This window comes from Anopheles funestus, chromosome 2RL (assembly GCF_943734845.2).
Source record: "Anopheles funestus chromosome 2RL, idAnoFuneDA-416_04, whole genome shotgun sequence".
NCBI lineage: Eukaryota > Metazoa > Arthropoda > Insecta > Diptera > Culicidae > Anopheles > Anopheles funestus.
In genome coordinates this window covers 38,537,225-38,561,715 of record NC_064598.1, presented here as the reverse complement: position 1 = coordinate 38,561,715, position 24,491 = coordinate 38,537,225, and the positions used below count along the sequence as shown (strand labels likewise).

Genomic DNA, 24,491 nt, shown 5'->3' with positions numbered 1-24,491 from the left:
TCCAACCTAGTGAAAAACTTTCCATCCAAGCGCTAACCAATGGAAAGAAATCGGCTGGAAGGAAAAGCAATTCGTCTTCCCGCCGATCCGATTCTCTATTCGCGCGGAAAACTCTCACCCTGCCGACCAGATCCTTGCCGACGATGCTGTACAAAGATGACGGCACACGGTCCGGAAGGTAAATTTAAAGAGACAGTTCGATTGAAGCCAGCACGGGCGAAACATTCGACTCGGGGAAAAACCGTTCGAAAGTTCTTCGCTGCGTTTTCCAGCTCGTTGGGCACGCGCGCGCGCTTTTGCCGGTTCCAAGAAAACATAAATCGAACGCAGCATAGAATGTTTTAAAATTCCTCAAGCATAGCGTGTTCGACTTTTGTTGTGAGGTTGAAACTTTTTCGGCTGCGTTCCCGCGCTACCTCCAAAGTTGGCTCGCCTTGAATGGGTCTGCCTTAGGGCACGCGAGGAGTTATGTGTTCGGCGACCCGGAAGCGAGCTCAGAATTTCGCTCCGAGGTTATTCTTCTCGCGGTTCCGTTTCTTCCGATCAGGATCCTTAGTATGCTACTAGCCCTCGGTACGTTTGGTAGGTGTCTGAAGCTTGTTGTGGTGGTGCGAAAAGTCAGCTAAACTTCACCGAAGCTAAACTTCAAAATGCAGAAAGCAAATAATCGAACCATTCTGTGCACAACCGAGGAACTTTTGGTTGTTTTGTTCGGAAGCTTGCGGATAAGGTGGATTATATTGTTTGTTCGAAAAATAATCTCCTTCAAAGCATGCATTTTGCCTTCCCCTTTTCGGATGTAGATTGGGCGGTTCTGGACAATGGGCACTTCTTGTGCGAAACCATTAGACACATGCGCTGAATAAATAGCAATCCTGACTAGCTTATACCCTCAAATGTCTTGAAAGTTCAGGGATCCAGTGCCGTAAATCGTGAATAAAAAAAGCAACGCAACATCACGTAGTTTTGGTTTTCATTCATACATTTGGGGATCTCTTTTGTTCGTGTCTTTCTTCGCCAATCGAGAGCACGGGATAATAGTAGAGCCTTCCAATAAATCGTGATGAACCGTTTGATGGGAATACTATTATCATACTGCTTGTGTAGCTCACCCCTTTCCCGCCGAAGTTGGTTGCAACGCGAAAGCTAGTTGAGATTTCGTAAAATGTGAAAAAGTGGCACGTTGAGAGTTCTGTGCGCGCACACGTGCTCCAAGATAACGAAGGAATTTTTTACAAATCTGAGAATTTCAATCCTACACTCGGATTGAGTGATTCAAAAGAATCAAAGAGCACAATACAACCCTTTATGTATAAAGCATGAAACACCAAGGGCAGCGTCCGAACTGATCATTACGCGGAAAGAGATCAGGTCCCTCCAATTAAGACATTTAAGACAAACCGAAAGGCAGAACTGGATCTTAAACCGTCTCCGATCATGTTCGGCCTTTGGGGTGTAGTTTTTGCCTCGTTTTCTTAGATTGCTTCATTCGCTCGATGCGCCCTGGCCTTTGTCGCGGTCAGTTCTTAATGGGTACTGTTGGGATCATTTTTTTCTCTTCTGCTGTCTTTTCCATCTACCTGCTTTTGTTAGATTTTTAGGTGTGTTGTTTTATGGCATTTTTTCCTCTCTCTCTATAGATGGTGCTGCTGTGTTAATCTTGTGTCTTTAATTTTGTTTTTGGTAAGATTTTTTTTGTTTGGTTTGGTCCGTTGTTGGTTCTTATCAGCCTCACTCCGGTTTTCTATATGACGCTCATTATTCTCGTGCGTCTTAATCAAAACAGGCTTCGGGGCAACCTCTGGAAACAGCTTCTCAGAACTAATTCCTACGTGAAAAAGATTGACTCCTAATTGGACGGATGAGCTGTTGGAGTATGTGTAATCGCTTTATCTAACAACGGCGCGTTAAAATCTAACCTCGAGCCTACCCGAACCACTTTTGGTCCATGGACATCTGGTGAAGAATTCGGTAGGCCCATCGGCGGGATTAAAATGTTTGCGTCGTCAGTATTTTCTTGCTATAGATGGGCTCTTCCCTTAAGAATTGGTTTGGTGATAAGACTTCAAGCGGTTTGGAATTTTACTTTACTTCCTTTACGCGCGCGGCATCACAATATCTGGTTGGCAACGGTGTCTGTCTACAGCAGCCATTGTTTCTTCATCGTCATTACGTACCGAAACCTAATGTGAAGGTATCTCACCCAGTAGCATCTAGGTCTTCGCCACGTAATCAACTGAAACATTCTCATAAGTGATGCAGTTAAAATTGGATTTAACGAAGGGGTAGTATCGGTTGCTCTTAAGACACTTCTTGAGCGATCGTTTTCGTCAGCTTTTTGATTTGCCGAAACGCATTTTTCGAGTTAGTTTGTCTCTATTGATACTGCGGGTTTTTTTCCAGTTTGAAGTTAAAGTGTCCCAGTGTTGCGTTATCGAAAGATGGTTTTGGAGTGGGTTTTTTTCTCTCTAGCTACTTCAACCGGTTCAGATAAGTGTTTGCTTGTACGATACATTATTTGGCCATTTCCTCACAAAAAAAGAATCCAGAAGAAAGTAAGAAGAGACCCCTATCGTGATGTGGTGGGAGTGCGGTTGTTTTATGTTTGGATATTTTTAGTTTAATGGTCCAAATATCGGCTGCCGTTGGTGCACGTTGAACGGTTGAATCATGGGCAATGAGTCACTGTAGGAGGATGAAGTTGTTAGCTGGATAAGAAAACAGTTTTGATGCCGATTGCTCGCATACAGCAGCGACCGGCTAAGCTGCATGATGATGAGAAGCATAAGGCACGGAACGTTTGTTTAGTTGAAAAATATTGAGGATCATTCACTATCGTTTTTGTTTCGTGTTGTGTCCCAACGCAATGTCTTTATAAAATATAAGTCTCTGTGTGTGTATACCTTGAAATGAGAATAGGATTTAAAATTTCCTTTACAAATTGCAACTTCATCTTCTTGTCGGAATGTAAATGCACTACCGAGCAAAATGTTTCTGTTGTGAAACATTGCCCGTACCTTTTGCAACACCATTCAAAGGTGCAGTTGTTAACGCCAAGCTGCAGGGAAAAAGTAGCAACCGGCAGCATCTTGTCGCACCGGAGGTGGTCATCCGCACGATGGATTGCTCGGGCTGCCGAGTACACGAGCTAATGCGCACCGTCCTGCTGGGCAGCACTCGCAATCGCGCTAGGCCCCCCGGGGGTATAGTGTCTGTGCCATCGCGAGACTTTCGAGAACAAAAATGGAGTAGCAATCCTTCACACCGAATCGCACCTGGCCGAGGGTTTGGCCGTGGAGGAGGTTAAGCGCGAGTAGATGCATAAACAAAGTCATAATTGCGGTGATGGTGGTAGAGCAAAAAAAAAAAATGCACCCAAGTGGGCAGATTGTCGGCGTGGAGGAGCAGCAACTTACGGCCACTGCGGGATAAGCAATAGTGGCCTTCGGCGGAGTGGGTTTTGTACCTAGTAAGGAAACCATTTCCTGTCAAAGCACCGCGTTGAGAAGCGTGTACAGAGGAGAGTTTAGTATGGCGACGGGTCTGGCCAATCTTAAGCGCTCATTAAAAAGCAACAGCGGAAAGAGAGAAAAATTACGCCATTATTCCAGGTGTCATTATCGCACCTTTCGGTCCCAACGTTTCGCCACGTTGACGTCGCGGTTGTTCTCGCGGTGATGCGCGATTTGGATGTGGCAGCATATACTGGGAGAGTAAGAACGAGTCTACCGTGGCCCCAACCATGGTTACCCTTAAGTTGTGATTTACTCTAGGCTATTGTGCATTTTGTGTTGGGGCAGTGTACAACATTCCCAAATCTGACGAAGTTTTACCATGTCAGCTGTACGAAGCTGCTCTATCTGTGAATATTATCACTCCAGATTGGTCCCCATTGGTTCGGGACAGGTATGGCTGTGCTAGTACTACACAACACCGCCAGCAACCGATTCGGCGTTAATCAATGCATCCATGTGGAGGGGTGTGAGCAAGATCCAAAAATGGTGATATCTTGCTCCGTAAGCGGTGACAGGCAGGCAGGCCGAGCTATCTCACTGTCCCCCCACAAGCGCAACTCGGTGTTAAGTTGAGTGTCAGCATCGAAGTTTGCTTTTTTTGTATTCATTTTTGATAGCGACTCCTCCATTCTAGATGCTCGGCTCACCCGTATATCCCGAGGGAACCAACGAGACATTCCGGGACAGTTACGTTCTTCGACTTCATTGTAACGTCCACGCCATAAGAAGTATGGACGCTTTGTTCTTTTGGACGTGTCGGATGGTTCCAGTTTCGGGAGGTTAGCAAGAAGTTCTTGTCGGTACGTCCGTGCGCATAGTGTTAACTGGAGCTCTAGTTGCCCTAGTGGTCGCGGTTATCCGCGTGTGTAATAACGTTGTCGTACCCGCTGAATGGGTGGTCCATTCCAGCAAAGCATATCGTTTGCCATATCCATAACCGACTAGCGGTCAGTACCGAATTGAGCATTCAGAATAGAGCCATGTTTTTCCATTGAATAGGGTACAATCTCAATATACTGAAGGGGTGAGGTGAGAGTGGATTGCAGATACCCTATTACTCTGCACAAAACCCATCGTTAGTGTGGCGAATCCGAGATAGTTTGATAGTAAATAATTCAGCTCTCGGTAAGAAGGAAATAATTTTCCTGTCTTTCTTCGCGCATTTGATACCTGCAGACCACACCACATTCTGCTAGGACACGGGCTCCATACAATAGGGGGCCCTAAAGCGTTCTCGGACGCGCTCTCCCACCGGTGGGGATAGCTAGGGTATGCCGCAATGCCGACACAAGAAATTTCTCTTTTGATACCCCTTGAATCTTATGCTTCTTCGGCAAGAGCAGATCTTTACACTAGACACCGAAAAGGGCATTTACAACAAAAAAAGCAGCACATCACACAAAGAAGCTGCACCAATGTTCCCTATCCTCCCTCACACCAAAGTGAGCATCATCGGTGTGGTTCGGGTTCGTTGTCCGATAAACCAAAGGCTCTCCCGTGCACTTCCTGATTCCGTATTCCGCAAAAGAAGGAAGGTGGCCCATTACAGAAGAGCAAATATAAATTTCACCTTTATTGCTCATTCTTTTGTTTTTCTTTCTCCTGGGTTGGGAGGAGGGGATTGCAATTTTTATACCCCCAGACTGCCCTTTAGTTTTTTTCCTCCCTATCGCCATTTCCATAGCAATCCACCATACGAAGTTATCGCCCTCGGTCCTGTTGGAACACACTGCTGGTCAGTACTACTTGGCTTTCTATCTCTCGTTACCTATGTATGTGTGCAGCTGATTTTTTGTGTGTGTTATATGCTTGTTCCATTTTTTCCTTACCAACTTCGGTGCAAGGAGAACAAATCGGCTCACACTCCAAAAGAAACCCAATGTCCAAGTGCATGGAGAGGGCATATGATGGTTGGTATATGTATATATATCCGCCGTATAAATCCGTCTGACTGCTGCCCTCTGGTGTGCCATAAATGGGAAGGAAGAAGCATATCATATTTTGCTCGTTTTTATGCAGTACCAATTTTCTTTTCCTTTCCACTGTCCTACCGATCAGCATCCCGGAAACTTAGATCGCCGTACAGCATCCAGAACCATTTCGTATCCGGGCTAGAAAACACCTAAAAGGTTCATCCATGGATTCTTTCGCCCGGAAAGACCATTTTTGGCTTCCAGTTTGGACCAGTGCACAGGCACGGAGTTGTAACCAGTGTCTAGTTTATCATAAAATATGTACGGATTATTATGAAAAATTCAGCTAAGTAGAAGTAAAAGGGGGTGAGGATATGGTCATCCTACTGAGGGTTGCACTGCACACTTGGCCCTAAGCGCTAGTAGCCGCTAGTGACTGTGTCTTGCAATATTTATAAGTCTTCTACGAGAGTAATACGTATGACGCGCGCCTCCTCTTCGTCTAGACCCTTGAAGTATGCAAACTCTTTGGATGGTAACGGGCGTAGCACATCCCGGCATAAGCTGCTTCCATTTAAATCAGTCTCTGCCCAAAGCGGACTAAAGTAGGCACCGTGTCCAATGCTGGAAACACTTACAATCCCGGGTTTGGATGATTGCGTTTTTGTGTGTTTGTGTGTTTGTTTCTATCTCTTTCTTAACTTGTGGACAGCTGTGGACGACCCTAAGAAGGAACGCTTAAGTTCGCGCACTGTTCGAAAACGGGAAACCTCTGGCATGTATCATGGGCGGTTTGGTTCGCGTGGAACAGCCAACCATAATTAGCATGACGGCGCGAACTTACCTCACCAAGACGTGTACTGCACGGGAAGATGGCTATCCACCCATTTTGGAATGATCGTTGTACTTTGGTGGACATCGTGTTTGTGAAGACTCTCTCTCTGTCTCTCGCTCTCCGCATTCAGCCAATTGAACTCATTCCACCTTGAACTGGTACTGTAAATCTCGGCACAAAATGGGAAGCTTTTCCAAACTAATCACAAATTAATTTTACGATAATCACACCGTCTTTCTAATGTCTTAAATTAACAGACGACTTTGCTACATGTTTCTTCCGTGAAGTTGCAGCTTAGTGACCGTTAAGGCTTCAAAAGTTCCTATTTGCTTTGGAACTTTTGTACTTTACAAATATATTTTTCCATTTGCGTGTGTGTGAGTTTTGAAGTGGAAAAAAAGAAAACTGATTTGCTCTTAACCCGGCGAGAAGGATGAACAAACATGCTATATAGAGACACACAGTGTGGATCCACTGTGCCATTAACCCCAGCATCGTCCATTATTAGCGCTGCATGGAGCGTCTGGTGAAGCATTAATTGTATTTACTTTACGGATGCGCACAGCATGAATTCCGGTTCGTGAAAACCCCCACCCCGCCCATAGCCAAGTGGTTAAATGCATCTTGCGCTTTTTGTTTCCAAACTAAACCCACCACAAGACCATTAGCGTTGTTTCTCCACAATGACGCCACGTACTTCCACGTTGTGTCTGCTACCATTGGAAGTGTCAATGTGTGCTACCTTTCCTTCTCTTTTGCTTTCTTTTCTTTTTTTTTGGAGATGGCAGGGCGCCTCATCCGGAACAATTCGTCCAGAAAATTGTTGATTTTTGAGCGATTCGTTTTCCTTCTTCGTTCCACACATATCTCTCCAACAACCGTCACCCCTGTCGGGGTCTTCATTCTACTACTCCGATGCTAATGAAAACCGAAAACATCGGCGTCAGCGAAACTCACCAAAAAAACGCAGTTCTCCCTCCCCCAAAAGCAAGGTAAATGGTGTGTTTGCTTAAGTCAAATAGTTGAAGAAATCTCTTTACGTTTTTATGTGCCAAGATATTTCCTTGTATGTTTGTGGTTTAGTGTTTGCGCTGTCGCTTTGCGTACACCGTTGTCTGCAACAGTAATGGCGCTGGCCATTAGCGTCGAATGTCTCGGAAATATTTCCCTGGTACAATTGCTGTACGTGTGTTTGTGCACGCTTGTATGTGAGCAGAGACAAGCACAAACACTCACCTCGATGAGAACGATATGACACACCGGAGGGATCCCGATGGGACTATCGCCTTCAGTGCCGTTTGCATTGGTTGCGCACAACAGTCTCTAGCTACTGTACGAGTCCATCCTTGCACTTAGGTTCTTGTGGGTTTTGTGCAAGCCTTTGCTTTGCGACTCATTCTGCCACTTTGTGCGAAGGAAGGAAAGGGGGGGGGGGGGAGGGGGGGGGGGTATGTTCAGAGGAGATGAATGTTACCACACCGGTGTTCGGCACACGGTGTGTTATGCTAACCTCGGAGACCATGGCTTCTCATCGTTGACCGGATGCTGACCGGTTGCAGGATTTAATTGATTTTCCAGAAATCCTGCGGTTTCGAATGCCATCACCAGCGTTGAATCCTTTCCAGTATCGGGTTTGGGCATATGTGTGTGTGTGTGTATGTGTCAACGAAGCCAACGAAAGGTTTGTTCAGGACTTATCGAGCGAAACCAAATCCGAGCGGAACCGTAAGCCAACCTTATTAATCCTTGCCCATTGCCTTTATTGCTCGGTTACTCCCGCAGAATTCCTTGCCTCAGGGTGGAGATGAGGAAAACGTTGCAGGGAAGAGGATAGGGATTGGGGTGGAAGAGGGGAAGTGTTGTGGGTTGCAGCATATTCCAGCTTGACCACCGTGGACTTTGCTTGATCTCGGCGAGCTTGAAATCCAATTTAAGTCGACAATGACGATGACACATAGAAAGGTTCGATAGATCGGGGTATAGGGGGGGGGGGGGGGGGGGGGTTGGTAGTTCGTGCGTCACCTTTTTTTCCCAAACCCTTCCACCCAATTGCTCATGGTTCCAGTTTCTGAAACGGAACTGGACACAATTCACTTAGCAAGTAAGCCAACGCTTAGCCGCATTAAACGATGAACGAGGATTAAAAGCTTGCTTGGATAAGTTTGATTTTCTGTGTCCTACTACAAGGAACTCATAGGGCACGACTTTGGAACGATACGACTATCTAAGTGCAAAAACAAATGAGGAAAAAAACAAGATTCCAATCAAATTGAAGTAAATTCGGTTGGAAGTAAATGAAGCTACAAAAAAAATTGCAACCTGTGCTACTAAATCAATTCTACTGACTTTGTGCCCAGTATCAGTATTGACAAAAATAACATTAGAAACAAAATTCTAGGTTTACTTTCTATCAACCGAAAAAGCATCAACCCTCGCATGGGGCCCTTGTTTGCATTCGGCCAACCAAAAACAATTCCGATACTAATAATTCAGCAATAATTTGAAAACTTTCATCTTCTCATCCCACATATGTATGTGTTACGTATGTCGACTAGTTGAACATACCATACATTGGTGGAGAGTGTTTGGGGGTCTTTCCCCGGGGTGGGGACTTTTCCTACCTTGCACTGGAAATGAATTCATTGCGGGAAAGTTTCTCATCAGTTCCTGATAGTGTTTTTTTTTTGCTACTCTTCCTTTGCATTCCAACTATCGTAAAGCATCAATTATTGTAGCCCATGGTTTGTGTGGTTCGGTTTGGTTGTTTTTAATCGATTGGGAAAGTTTGATGTTTTTCCTTTTTTTTTTTTTTGGTTGGAAGAAGAATGCCTTGGTTTGTGAAATTTTTCCACAACAGGGGATAGTAGGTAGTTAGTTTTTCACTGCCAGGTTTGTTTGGGGAAGGGGGGAGGGGGGGGGGGGTTTGGGGAAAGCCTGGTAGGAAGTATAAACGGATGGTGGTTAAAATTACTTTTGGTATACCGAAATAATAGAGCTGTTTCTTCTGGGTGTAAAGCAAGGACGACGTTGGAATGTGTTCCAGTGAATGACCAGCCCGTTTTTTTTTTGGTGGATGCTGGTAGTGCAACTGTGCAATTTAATATAAACTCCACCTAGAGAAACGGTACAATCGAACCGTTTGCATAAACACTGCACTGATTGGAAATGAAGTTGTTCGATGATAAATGTGAGTTGTGTGCATGTGAAAAGGCCCCATTGTGTCGACAGGAGTGCTAGACAAACATTCATTTATCATGTTCGTGCGTCCATGTTACAACTCCCTGCGAGTGGAATTTTGCAAACCACCCTCAAAACCCTCTTTCTGCCGTAAAGGGAAATGGAGCTTAACAGGCGATTAGGATAGGAAAATCTATGTTTAGTATATTGTTTGCTCGTTATATTTAAAAGTACACACGCATGCAAATGCACCGAGTGTGTGTGCAGTGAGCGGGCTTGGACAAAGGCCTTCCGTTTTTTGTTGTGCCATTGGGGTTCGGTACAGAAAAAAAACATGTACATAGATCGATTAATTGGTTTCATTGCAAAAGAGAGTAACCCTGTCATGTAACCGGGTTGTTCACGCTCGAACTAGAAAGCTCTGTCCCCTTCTGCAATGAAGTGTACTCGCCCCACATCCCATTTCCATAGATTTTCAACATTTGTCCTGTAAGGGGGTGGGATGGCTTGTTGTACGCAATCACACTATGATGCCCATGCAGGACAAAATATATGGCCGGGTGGTGAGAATGTTGTAATGCACGCGCACGTCGGCATCGCGGGGGAAAAAAGAGTGCGAGAAGGTGGGGTTTTTGGGGGTGAAGGTGTAGAACTACCCTAATATACCCTGCTTGTCGCGTTGCATACCAACGCGAACCGAACATGCTGAGTTCCAGTTCCAACAGGTATTTTTGGGATCACAACCTCCGTGCGCAATGGTGATGTTGCCACGGTTGAATCCTGTTAAGTGTCCTTCGCTCATCCACCCTCTAACCCTTCCTTATCCCGTATCGGCTTGTGAACGGTTTGGGGCATAAAACCATCGTCATTTGTAAATGTTTTGTCCACCAGTTACTCACTTCTCTCTGTTTTCCTCCACAAAGACACTTGTGTCACCAGTTTCCATTCCAAAAACCATTCCTGCCCGCGAAACCTGGCCCCTGGTGACACTGTGGTGCAATTACGCGACAACACAGTGAACTTTTCCAGCGCGTACTCACACACATTGTACACTCGATTTAAATGCATTTTTCGTGTTCAGTTAAATACTCCCTCATCGTATCTCTCGCCTTTCCCACTCTAGCTTACCATCACCAATTTGTTGATCCGACAAAACGATGAGAGTGGAGTGGGGGACCGAGTTGCAGCATAAATAGCGTAACATTACAAAAAATAAACGGAAAAGCCGACAATGTGTGAATGCGGGATTTTTCGGCACTGTTTTGTATCGGACCCATTGTGTGCGTATATGGACACACACGGGCGTGTTTACAGCTGCTATTAACATGCTGCTCTTACAAGTTCGCATTATCAGCGGATGTGATTGTGTGGATGGAGAATGAAAGGTGTTGACGGTGCAGCATCCCCATTGGAAGAGGGAAAAACACAATTTACATACCTTTAAATGTTCGACACACACAAACACATACAAAGGCAATCCAGGATGATTCTCACCACTTCACAGTCATCGAATGTTTGTTAGAAGTTTCTTGTGAACTTTCAATAAAGCCAACATCAATTTTTCACCTTTTAAGTTATAATTTTTTCTCACTTTTCCATTCTTTTTTTTCTTCCTAATTTAATAGCGCCTGTATACACAACGCCGCATGGCAGGTTCTCATTTATCTTATGCTCCAGAAGCCTGAACGCTTCAACCTGAAAAATGCTTCACTCCAGAACATTGTTTAGTGAAAATGCTGGAAGAAAACGTTCATTAATTTCCATCAAAAGTATAGCACCAGTTGTGTGGAATGAAAGAAAGGGCCCCGTCACTTAGGTGAAGCCCGCCCACAGTGGCTTTTAATTCTGGCTGTAACGATTTTATTTATCCAATTTTGAGAGCCGCGTACAAGCCCTCCTGCCACTAATATACGCTGTATTCATTAATTTTCTCTGCACTTACGAGTGGTGCTATTTTCACCATCGTTTTTTTGTCGGTGGTAAAAATTTCTAGCTGTTTTTTCCAATATATTTTGTGAATGGAAAACTGTATTATGAATAGTGATGGTGGACAAATTTGTGTTGAAGAAGCGAAGGTTCTCGTGAGAGTTTATATTGATTTAATGTAACGAGCAATATTTAATGCGAATTAAGTGCTAAACATGGGATGACATACTTCTGTTAAAATTTACCTTAAAAGTAATTTGGGGCTTAAACAAGAATTGCCAAATACGAGTATGATATCCTTTAAAGTGGAACCTTGTTCGAACGTTCCTGATACGGTTTACATTCTATTCCCCAAACTTGTGTCCAGATTGTTTGTATCCAAACATTTTCCATGGAGCAATCTGGGGAGCTGAGCAGCAGAGAAACAGGGACTAAAACCGGAACGTTAGAAACATTCCAAAAATGCGACATTGTACAAAGGTTAGTTTGTGTACGCACGGCAAAAACATGTTTTGTTCGGGAACGCATGCTATGGCTAGGCGCATATAGGTCAAAGTGCATGTTTTCCCGCAAAAACAGCAGAGAGTTCCAGGCTTTTCGGGTGGTATTAGCTGATGTTTGAGAAATTCCTCCAAAAATGGGGAACCTTGTGCGCGTGTACTCCATGGTGGTATTGAACGATTTCGTTCGAGAGCGCATCCGATAAATGTGTACAGTATCGCTCCATAGTAGCTTTAGACAACAATTCGGCAGGTGCGTGTTGTGTATGGGTATACGAGAAAGGTCTATCCTGATGTGTGTTGGTTGTTATAAACAGGTGAGGTAATAGGCCCACAGTTTACTCCTGACTAGAAGGGCAACCATTTTGGGGCTGAATCTCTCGAGCATTTCCCTCCGAATTCCCAGACCACTATTCGCATCCTTGACCCACAGTTTGGTTGTGCTTTTGGAACTTTTTCGTTGTCATATTTCTTCATGAAGATTTTCCTCATTTGGATAAAGCCTAGCTTCCAACGAGCACGAACGGCAAAGTTACTGAGTTCCATTTTTGCTCTGCCTCAGCAGATAAAAAAAGCGTGCTGATATGTTGCGTTGCTATAACCGCAGTCGTTACGGCTGCCTTTTCATCCTCCCTCCCTCTGCGTGTTCTGTTTTTTCCCGTCTGCTAAACGAAGTGCTTACTATGCGTCAGTCGCATACACTAGCATTCGTCCGAATGGGGCAAATCTAGCAACTACGCTATGCGTACCACACCGTTTGCTAGGGAAAACCGTACAGAATAATACAGGTGCGTGTTGTTGTGGCACACACCGTTCGATAACAGGGAGGAAAAACGAGAGCCACCTTTCCGAAATATGTGCTGCCGCAGCATAAATTTCCATCTAGCCCTCCAAATCAGCCCCGGGGCCGTGTGGTGGCTTTATTGTCCCTGGGTTCTGGGTTAGCTTTTCCGTGGCGTCTAACAGCGGTCGGCATATTTCGTGTGAGTGCGTGAGCACTGTCTATGCGCACGTTCTTCCCGCCAACCGAACGCCAACGCACCGTGAACTCCAACTCCTCGCCCCAAAAAGCCTATTGTCGTCGTCGTCAGGACGCGCGATTGACAGCTGAAATTTGCCTGGAATCTGATGCCGGAAATCCAATTCTACAACTCGCTTGTTCTTTTTTTCTCCCCTGTTTTGTTTCACCGTTTCATGAGGCTCGATTTCCAGCGGTTCGGTGCGGTTTTGTCATCGCGATAGCTTTTCCCAATTGCGTTCCATCAAACGATTCGAAAAGCGGCATTCCCGTTGATGGTGATGATGATGATGTTGGTAGGATTGGAACAACGACCCCGTTTTTATTCCACTTTCCGTGAGTAGAAGTTGATTTCGATGTGGCAATGATGGGCGATGTTTACCAATCACGCCGCGTTCTAGGGATTGTTTCCAATTGCTGATTTATGTTGCACGCGGCTCAAATTCGCATATGTATGTTGTTGTTTCCACGAAACGTGACAGTTGATGCTGATGAAGTTATCGTTAGTGGAGGCCGTTTATCTCGTGGAAAAAGATATCCGCACCACGTGGGGATTGCGTGGGATTTTCTAACAGCTTTCAATGGCAAAATGAGGTGTATTTGGTTACGTGTTACATTGTTGCATGTAAATTGGATAACTAAGTGCGTTGTATTGAACACTGTAAATAATATTAAAATTAAAGCTGTGCATTGCAAGGCTTTAATTCTTATGCGTAAGAATTTCATTAAAGCTTCAATTTCACGTACCTTAATTTATTTTCCCTCCGGTACATAAATCACCTGATGAAGTTCACTTTTTATTTCGAATGATCCAGTGTGTGAACTTTCAAAAGGAAGGAAACAGAAAGAGCACAGCTTTGATAGAATCCTCTTCCATGCCGTGTGTGTACCATTCTCGCTTATCGATCATAATCGAATAATCCACTCCAATCGACACGTTCTTAACTTTTGGCACTTTATGGATGCGCTACCGACAAACCAACTCCCTCCCCGGGGCCACACATCCGGAACGTCCTAAAAATATCGATCCGCAATAGAAGGTGGGAAGGAAAAATCGATCTGCTTCATAAGTTTGCTTTCCCTCCGTATGTGGGTGAAAGTGGGAACCGCCGCAACATAAAAACCCCGCAACACAACACAACATATCAGTGAATATTTATTTCGCTCGCTGGCTTTTATCGCCCATCAGCGTCTGCTCATCATGTGTGAGCTGATCTTTGGCGGTGTTCTGGGTGGTTGAGGAATAACCGGAAGTAAACGACGTGAAGTTGGTGGCATGAGTTAAGAGACCGGTTAACTTTCTTTTTTTTTATTCTATTCCACGTTTGATTCTATTGCTGTTGCTCGCAACCGTATCTGCGGGTGTGCTTTACGCTGAGGACGGGACAGGACAACAACTCAAACTGCAAACCATCCGTTTTTTTGGATGATGCAGATGATGAGAAGAGAGCGAGCACGGGCTTGAGATGGGGAAAGGGAGAAAAGCCCCGGGTATGTGAAACGTGAGTTGCATGCTAACTTGCGGATAAACGAAAACTCCCGCAGAACCATTTCCCTCGGTTTTTTGTTCATACAAGCATACAAGCTTGCGAATGTGAGACGGTTGAAGCTAAATGCGATGGTTGGGAGAAGGTTGGTCGCGTAGAGCGCGTGCAAATCGTCTGCATAGCCAGAATATCGCTACTTTCAGGCCCTCGGAATCTGCCCCGAAGGGACCACCACATACCACAAACGTAACCGTGTCAGACAGTTTCTGTTTATGGACCTGTTTTTTTTTCGCTTTCCTGAGCTACCTCTTAGTTCAGTCCCTCAGAATTCGGGGTAAAGTTGGGTTAGGTTGCGCTCCCATCGCTTGGACTACAGTTTATTTGCAATGTGATGATATTGGTGATGGTCAAAACGAATTCTTGATGGTATGAGAATTGTCGCCATGATAAACAAGAGTTGAAGAATCATCAGCAAATTCATACGTCACCGACTCATCATGCCAGAGACATTAGTAGTTCTGCTGTTTTTCAGTCGCTGAAGGATATAACAATCTCTCCAGTACAATCTTACCCAACAACGCGTCATCAACTACTATGAATTGCGGTTATTAACCCGTCGTTTCGTATCGCCTGGACAACGAGTCATCATCATCCAAGAGTTCCTGATGCTGCAGTATACAGTTTTAATATCTCTCGCTTTGTGGACATTTCATTTCTTGTCCCTTCGAAAGATTGTAGACATCATGATGGTGGTAGAAACAACAACAAAAAATTCTTCCACTCGTCATGTTTAATTGAAAAATTAATTTTGTTTGGATTTCCGGTCTTTCGGGGTGTTCTCGCTCTCTCAGCTCCCATAGAAAGCCGGATCAAAAGTCAACGATGACGGGGACAGTGATCCAAGCCGGCGCTTGGAGCTTGGGTTGATTTGAGCGCTTATCGTCCTTTGCTTTTATGTGTGTGCGTGTGTTGACACTGAATCAGCAGAACACTATCATCATCATCGTCATCATCCGAGCTCGCACAAAGTCACACAATCAAAGCCATAGCTCGCGCGTTGTTTTTTTTACCCAAGCGGAAAAATAGAACACCCCGAAGAAGTGGGTCACGGGAAAATTTTCACCACCTCACCCCACACAAGCGAGACGAGAAGCTTCCACGATTATTATCCCGCGGTTTGTGTCCTGTTTGGTGTGCGATAAGAGTTTAGCACGGATTGGGACCGAAACGGAACGCGCAAAGTAAACGCAAACAAACGATTCCGGCTTCGGCTGTGTTGTGACCGGGCGGAAGGAGAGCAAAAGTGGAAAGCAAATGATAAACGCTTTTTTTTCGGCGAATTGGAAAATAAAAAATGATTCGCCGGAATATCCATCGGCAAGGACCTTTTGCGGTGGATGTGGGAGTTACCATCTAGATGAATATCCCGATAGACACGAGATGAGTTGAGATGAGTAGCAAATGGCGAGGAGAGAAAAAAATCTTGTGAAATAAATAAATAAACGAAACAAACGAGAGCATCAAGCGCGCGACTTCACCCGGCAATCTGCTAAATCATCAATTTTAAGGGATTATCATATGATTTATTTTTATCACGCTCTGATTACGGTTTTATAAAGGATTTTTGTTCTGCGTGATGATTCAAAGATTTTAGATCTTTTCTTCTTGTGTGTTCTTATTTTCTTTACAAAAAGCGTCGATAATAAATTTTATGCCTTTACTGGTAGTAATAGATGCGAGACATTTGCTACTTTAGGATATTGCTAAAAAATTCGACTAAAATTTTACACCAAACGTTGGCGACTTGTTTACTCAGCTGTGTAAAAGTTGCTACAAATTGTGCTGCTTCTACGTGGGTTTCGCGCTTCCTTTAAAAGCATTGTTTATAAAAACGTTTAAAAGTTATCTTGATCAAGTGATGGAAATGTGAAGCACGGCCAGAGCAAAAAGGTTTCTAAGACGCCTCTCGCGGCCAGTATCAATGATCAGCGTTTTTTGGCATTGGGCGCTTAGATTCCCAGTGATGCGAGAATTATGAAACCGGACCAGAGCATCCGTCCCATCTGTTTTTTTTTTTTGAGGGGATGGCAGAACAGCCCTCGCTTGTCGGATTCATCGATCAGGAAAGTACAAAGCTTAATTAAGCCATAAAATTTCCAATTATCACGATGAAGTAATTAATCGCTTGTGGCGGTTTTTCGACGAAGCCTTAGACGCTCTCGGGATTCATCATCGGTTTCGGTATCTTGGCAACGTTACACTTCGTTCCTGACCTTCGTCTTGGTCTCTCTCATAAACACACAACACCCTTCATGTTAGTGAGTGCGCCATATTGGAAGGTTAATTTCTGTGGCTATTTGATGATGAGGGTTTCACGGTACTCTGCATCAATTGCTCTAGACGACGGCCATCATCGATCCGTGAGGAAAACCGGAAGCAAACGAGCTGGTTTGCCAGGTGCGCAAAAGCAAATGTCAGCGTCCGAAGCTTTTCGCGACAATCCTGCAACGGAACGATGGTTTTAATTTCCGTCCTTTTGAGACATCCTCATGGTGGTATTGATCGGCGCCATGTGACGTTTATGAGAAACAATATTCAAGTGGTTAAGCTTTTTACTCGAACTTTGAGGAAAATGCGTCTAATAGTGTAAAGAGAGAAAAAACGAGAACTCCGAGGGCAGGATCAAGAACCGATAGAAAACCTTGAAATTCTCAAAGCCCAGCAATTGCCACGGCGATACACTTGTTGGTCCTGCCAAGCCCACTTTGGATCTCGTTTGGTGTGTGTATGTGTTTGTATGGTGTCGTTTTTCTTCGCCTTCGTTCGTGCTGACTAATTGTGAACAAATTAAAAAGTTTTAATAATTAATTAAAATACTACGGAGAAGTGGTATATAGTCGGGACGGGCAGCCGAGCAATGCTTCCGGCGGGGCCCATAGCTAGGCAACACAAGTTTTAATGAGGTTTTTTCTCGATTCCTTGATTTTGACGAGTATATTAACAGTAAGCTTAATGTTTTCTTTTTTTTCTCTCCCGTCTCGTTACAGATTTATGATTGCAAATACAACAATAACGCCCATCGTCTCGTCCGGCCAGCTAGATAGCTCGCCGCTAGTGTTACCTTTCCGCGTGTAAAGTGTTGCATATGTGCGTTGCCCAAGTGTAAGTTTTGTGGCGGTTGTAATTCATACCAGATTTTCCACATGGGGCAACAGTGTTGTGCAAATGGTGAAAAGCGACAACGTGAGTGAAAGGCGCTTCAATACCTCCGGCCCGGGTGTATAAGGGCTTGCGTATTTCAATGTCGCACGTGTGGTGGTAGAAAGTGGTTGGGTTTTTTGTGTGTGTGCTTGTGCATTTGTGTGGTATTGTGTGTGTGAAAAAAGGGGGGTGAATGTGGAAGGAAGGGAATCGGGAAAGGAAGAAGCTGTAGTTGGGTGAGGGAGGAGGAGGAGGAGGAGTAGAAGTGCAAGCGGGGGGTTAGGCATCTCCACCACGTTTCACCGGCAGTAGTGGCGTTACATGTGGGAAATGTTGGATCCCGACCTAGAGTGTGGCAATGAGTGTGGGGGACCGGGACCTCCCCCGGAGTTTCTCGTGCCACCGCCACCCCGGCCACCGTTTCTGGCGGAGGTGGTCAACTGTAACGAGGAGCAGCTGCAGCAGACACCGTTTGGTGGAGGCGCCACCGGCTCCTTTGCCGATGTCGACATGTGTGAGGCGTTCCCGGTAAGTGCGAGAGCAGAAACCTAGACATAAATCGTAAAATATCGATTAATTGAACATTCGTTTCGGGGCGGTGTATGTCGGTGCATTGGTGCCTACAGTCTACTACAGCTGTAGCCGAATGAAAGCATCAGTAATACGGCATTTCGTACATGATTGGTGAAAAGTTGCAAACCAGCAACGTTCGATAGATGGTTTATTGAACAGCTTAAGCTCATCGGCGTATGCGGGAGAGTGCTTTAGATAATAATCCTTCGTATACGGTAGTTTGCCACACACACACACACACACAAGGCTAGGGTGAGTTCGTAAAAGGTAGAAAACCTCCCAACAGCTGCTGTTTTAGTATCCCGAATGGCGTAATCCGTCTGAAACGTTTTCTTTCCGAAATTCATCAGCAATGTCCAACACACATCCCTCCCGTAGCAGTGCTGTCCCGTACTGGAAGCTCGGTCAATTCCACTCGTCGAATCGGATTAAGTGTAATTGAAAGCCTGTTTCTGTGCTCCCTTTCGGGTTGACTCCCGAACTCTCTTTTATCCTGCCATGCCCGCTTATGCATCATTGGATGCAACGGTTCTATGCGAGGACCTTTTTATCTGAAGCCAGCCGTCCAGGGCCAATATATCGCCGCATTCCCGACTGAGGATGCTTGACTGTTTTTTTTTTACACACCTTCCCATGTTGGTTGGAGTTTTTCATAATTGAAAATTTTCCACCTGAAAAAGCGGGTGGGGAAAATGTTTTGGAAAATTGCGTTTTTTTTTCTTCTTTTCTTTCTCATTCTTACCACGCACAATAGGGGAGGGACGTGCTTGAAATAAACTTTCCCATATGCTATCCTTCTTTTATTGTAATCTTGCGCTGAAACCGAACCTTTTTCTTACAGTTTCATCGGCTTTATCACGCCTCAAGCCCGCAAAACCTCTCCTTCAGCCATACTTCACCTTATTGTATTGTGAATCAACGTTCGATTATTTTACACCTACGCCAAACGGGGTTCGTTTTCATCACATTGTCATCGGTATATGGTTATCTTTCTGTTCGCATCTTCAAGGAGAGTGTGGGGTGGGTTGTTTGCGACGTAAGGTTTTTGGAGGACGCTGATCCTCCACTGCCCATGGATGGACGTTTTATGCGAACTCAACAGCAAACCATTCCGTCACGGATCTTGCTCTATCTCGCCACATTGGGCTATCCTGGATCCTTATTGTTTGGGATAGCAGACAATAAACCAACAGCCCGGTCAGGGGTTTTTTTTTGTTCCTCTCGGTTCGAGATGAGACGGCTTAAATCTGACCTGTTAACTGGATACGGAGGAGTTAGCAGCAAAAAAGTAACTCTCCTCTAAGCTCTTCTATTTTCTACTTGTTGTACAGCTTTCTATCTACTGAAGCGAGGGGTCCCCATGAGTTATGAGTCGCTGGTTGGTATTTTCGCGCACATAGCAACCCCTGATAGAAAAGGATGGAGTTAGCCAAAGCATTGCGTTGTAAGGCGATGAAAGAATTATACCTACGATGGGGCAGGGGAGCACCAAGGAAGGAGCAACACATACCAGGGAAAACTCCACTCTTCATCTTTGCTGGAAACTATTTTCATTCCACTGCCCTTTGTTCTCCTTATCATAATAAATCAAACCTACCCAATGATCCAACCCGTCCACGGCGTATGTGTGTGTACTGTGGGAGAAAGAGGGTGGGTTTGGTTCCGACTATTGTATGTAGCGACCTTTTCCTTCGGCTATGATTTGATGATGGTCAAACAATCATAAGGGCCCTGACCCACACGCGGCGGGTCTCTTTACCGTTTGCGGAAAAACTCACACTCTGTTTGGTTTGGTGTGCCCCGTGTCCTTTCCTTATCGTTTTGCGATTTCCCATTTATGTACGTAGTGATGACGTACCTTTGCAGGGTATTGTTTGGAAACGCGGAAAGAAGGGTATGAGATGAATGTGGTCAAATCGACGAATGACCATAGTGTTTGTCTCTGTGTGTGCGCCAACCTGGTTTTGCGCTAACAAACCAAGTAAAAAAAAGGCACGAAAGATGGTGATCGAATGATACGAAAGGGCGAAGAAATCACATCGGGGTCTTTCACCATTGTTTAGTGTGCACATTGCAGCCTCATTGTGCTGAAGTTTTGATATCAGGTTGATAGATCTGTTGCGATCTGTTTGTTTCGGTGCCAGTTGTTTGTACAGTTTACGGTTTTGTCTCTGTGGTGGCATTGATTGGTGGTAGAGGCATTGAAATTGTTCAGTTCCTGATAAATGTTGCTTTTGAAAGTGATCAAAGCTTTACAAGAAATTTGTTAATTAACATTCTTTTTGAATGGCTCCAATAATGTTTAAAGTTGTTACAAATTTCCGAATTTAGGACATACGAAAAAAAGGACATGAGTAAAAGCTTTTTTACGATTAATCCTTGTTCAAATCGAATCTTTGTTTCGTTTTATTTGATTATCCTTTTTTTGTTGGTCTAAAACGAGGAAATCTGGTTCCCTTCTTTTAACATTAGCTATTAGCTTTGTGTTTTTTGGCTCAAAAACACTTACAGACCGTTACGGGAAGGCTCACCGGACACAGCGGATGAAGATTTTCCCAATCCCATTGCGATCAATATTCGTTTTCCACATTCACATCTGTGTGTTGAACGCTAATATGTGTCCAGAGTTTGAGCTCAGGTTTTCCGGGTTTTTCTTTTCTTTCTTCATATGTAAGGATATACTCACACAATAAAAGTGAATAGTGCTCTAGTGCTGCCAGCTGAGTAAGTGTTTAACGTGAACGAAAACCGTACGTTCGTACCGATTTTCCTATGTACACGGGGGTGCTGTGTAATGCAAAGTTATCGTCTGGCAGATTTTGTTAACAACCACCAATCCTTTCTGTTCTCTCTTGCTCTCTGTATCCTCCAATCTGTATGTAGGTGCGTTTATGTATGTGCACCTTTGGAGCCTAATGGAAGGAAGGGAGGTTGTCGTTGGGAGAATTCTTTCCATTTTTTTTTGTTTAGGGTTTTTTTTGCCCTTGAGTTGATGGTGGGTCATTTTAGCGCACATACTAGCCCTTTTTGTGCGAGAAGGGCCTGAATCTACAACACACGTGTGCCTGTGTTCGGACGGTGTCTGTTATCCTTTTCAAACCGCTTTTAACTTCTAGATTCAGAGGATTTTTTGTTGTTGTTATAGCACTGCATATGTGTTTTGGGAAATCCATTAACGGCACTATAAATGTCGGGTTGAATTAAGTTTTATGGAATCTTGGTCCGCATTGGATTAGAGAAAATGTGTGTACGTTTTCGTGTACGTTGAATACTGTAGAGTGTTAGGCAAAGGGCTATAAACGGATTTTCCTAATGAATTCCGGGTTACAAATATGGCAATCGAGCTGGGGTGTGTAGTGGAGTAAAAAGCTTTTATCTAATTTTGTTGATGTTTTAACCATAATGAAATAATCGAAAAAAGAACTCAAACTGACCCTAACTTTTTTTTTTGGGTGGTGTGTTTTTAAACCCGAATTAATTAAACAATAATTGATGAAATCAATCGCATGTATAATTAAGTCAAGTTTTTTTTAATTATTTTTTGTAATAAACGATGGAAATCTTCTACTACGGGAAATGATAGGATCATTTTCCAGACAATAATTTAATAAGAGTCAGTTTAGCGTTACTTTTTCTGCTCCAATGCATTTATTTCCCAATTAATCAGCCCATAAGATTGATGAATAATGAATGATTTATTAATTCTTTTTTTTTGTCCATATAAAAAATCTTTTGTTTTCCTCCACGGATTGCCATTTGTTTTGCCATCGATTGATGCTGGCCGAAATTAAACTCAGTATGGTCTAATGATGAAAATTGATGAAAAAAATGTCTTTTTCCTTTTTGTAGTCTATTGTAAAGTTTCACTGTTCATATAAAAAAAAAGATTTCCATTTGCTCGCGGTTCAGTGAAAACGATTGATTGAATGTTCCGCCTTCGGTGTACCCACATGATCGAATAAATTTGTCTGTTGGTACTGTTATGATTCACTGAGCGTCCCTTTTTCCAATGTAACAATTTTCCAATTTTTCCCATTGAACACCTTCATCTTGGCTTGCCCTCCCTTAGTACCATTATGTCACGCAATATATCCCGAACCATTTTTATGGCCTTTAATTATAAATTTTTAGCCATTACCATGCCACGAAATGGAGTTTTCCCTTGTGCTAACGTTCCGTTTTCGAATTCCCATTTGTTTTGGTGTGATTTTTTTGTTGTTGTCCACTAAACAGTCCCATTGAAAAGGGGACACGGGTATTACGCTCTGCGGTGCCAAGAAGAGTAAAAGGCCCTCCATTGAAGCGGAAAGTTTTATTGTGAAACTTTTAAAAGGATGGATCTTGTTGTCTTTTGTTGTGTTTTTAGTGCTTTGTTGCTGTGTTTTTAGAATCATCCCGAAGCTTTTCCCTTACTGATGTTGTGTTGTGAAAAACATAACTACGACATGCAATTTTTACTTCTCGTGTTTCTCCACTCCGATCGTGTTGCTCTGCTGATCATCGTCTTTGCGCCATTTTTCACGATTCGTTATCTTGGAGTAGCACGTGTCCGCGTATGTTTTTTTAAGTTTCATCTCTAACCAGGCCTAGAAAGAGGAATAACAAAAAGGAAAATGGCAAGCCGGTGGGATTTTTATCTCGAAAGTTTTCACTTATGGCTATAAATTTCACCAACCTCCATTCAAATGAGTCGTATAACTTCTTCCATTTTAAGTGCATTCTGAGATTGTTTTCTCTGCTTTTTTTGTGCTGTCCTTTTGCGGAACAGTTCCCTTTGTAGAAAGCTTCTCGTCCAAGGAAGTTAGTCAAAATGGCTCATTGAAAAATTTTCCGCCCGAAAAACACGAAACAGGCTTGTGGAGCATGGCAAGGAAGGACAACATTTGGCGCTAGAAGCAGGGAAATATAAAATAAATCCATCGATACGAAGGCACACCATTACCGATGATTCGAGAGGCGATGGTGGTATGCTTTACAAAATTTTCACATTTGAAGTACGCAGCCTTCTTGGGTAGCTCCAGCGTTGCAGCCTGTCTCCACTTGGCGCGGAACGTTTATAGTGGAGTGGAAAACTGGAAATGCTCCTTATAAAAGTTCCTCCGTTAAAAGAAAATACATTTCTTGGTTGTAATCGATGAAGCGGAAGCAATGGAGACGCGCGCCCTGCCCCGACGTACAATGAAAAGTTTTGTCATTAAAAATTGTTGTAGAAATTATTTTTAATGTCTTGTTTCGCGAACGTGTAATGCACTAAATGGCGCATCTGAAGAGCAGACCCCGGGATACGGTCAGTTATCAGTTTGTTCGAAGCAGAAAAGCTCTATCAGCGGTTTGCTTCAATGGAAGACTTTCTTTTTTGTTCTTGTTTACTGCTCTTCAGAACATATTTCCGACGGAACTTTTCCCATCAAGACTATCGCGTAAGTCAGTTGAATCTTTATGAGTAGTAAATGGCTATGAAATGATTCCAACTGCTGCTTTCATCGGTGAAACTTGGTTTTGGTTGTGAATGTAAGATGTACCAGCAGACCAGGGACGTGTGTGTGTTGTGCTCTGACCGGCCGGCCGATTCGAAAAGGTCACTTAATTGAGTTATTAATTGAGGGTTTAGTTTTAATTAGCCTCATCCCTCATTCCTCAACAAGTCATGCATCAATTAAAAATAAACAGTGAGCGTGTGGTGGTTGCGCCGAGAATGACAGTAACTGACGCATATTTTTCTTCTTCTATTCCATCCACAGATCATTGACGCCAGCTACCATAGTGGGCCATCATTCCAAACCTCCGCCATGATAGTGCTGTGTTCGGGACTTTTGTTGTTAGTCATCTTTATTTCATCGTTACTAGTGTGGAAGTAAGTGTACCATCTTATTTAGCGTATGTTTAAGTTACTAGGTTTATTGTTGGCGGGGATAAATCTCAATAGTTTCAGATATATCAAGATTTAATCCAAAACCGGATATGAAGTAAAGGTTTGCTGGTTTAGCAAGCAACGTAAAATGCAAATTTAATCAAGAATTTTGTTCAACTACTTTAAAAACTCTTAAACTAGTGGTCAAAACTCAGCACAGACGAATGAAGAAAAACTTGTCTTACTGCTCGTTGAAACATCAAACATATTTTGAAGCAACAATTAACATTTCACGAGAGAATGAGGAATGAGAAGGTGAAGAACCCGCGCAATATCATCCAATTCGTCTCGACGACCAAGAATTCTTTTGCCTTCGTTGCTTTATTCGCTGTGCTTTGACAGTTACTTCCGGTTGTGATGCATTTATTAATTCTCGTACTTCTTTCTGCGTTGATACCTCTATTTTTTGTGAGATTTGAAAGCCTTTGTTGGTCT

General features: G+C 43.7%; 1 protein-coding gene across 12 annotated transcripts in view; it reads left to right on the top strand.

Moving 5' to 3' along the window:
- LOC125761903 (uncharacterized transmembrane protein DDB_G0289901) overlaps window positions 1-24,491 on the top strand; it is a 275,515-nt gene that overhangs the window by 169,916 nt on the left and 81,108 nt on the right. For all 12 annotated transcript variants that reach the window (XM_049423482.1, XM_049423473.1, XM_049423483.1 and 9 more), the window contains 2 exons: window positions 17,419-18,100; window positions 23,887-23,999. In XM_049423482.1, the coding sequence (XP_049279439.1) occupies window positions 17,894-18,100; window positions 23,887-23,999 (320 nt within the window). In that variant the 5' untranslated portion in view covers window positions 17,419-17,893. The remainder of the gene's footprint in view (window positions 1-17,418; window positions 18,101-23,886; window positions 24,000-24,491) is intronic.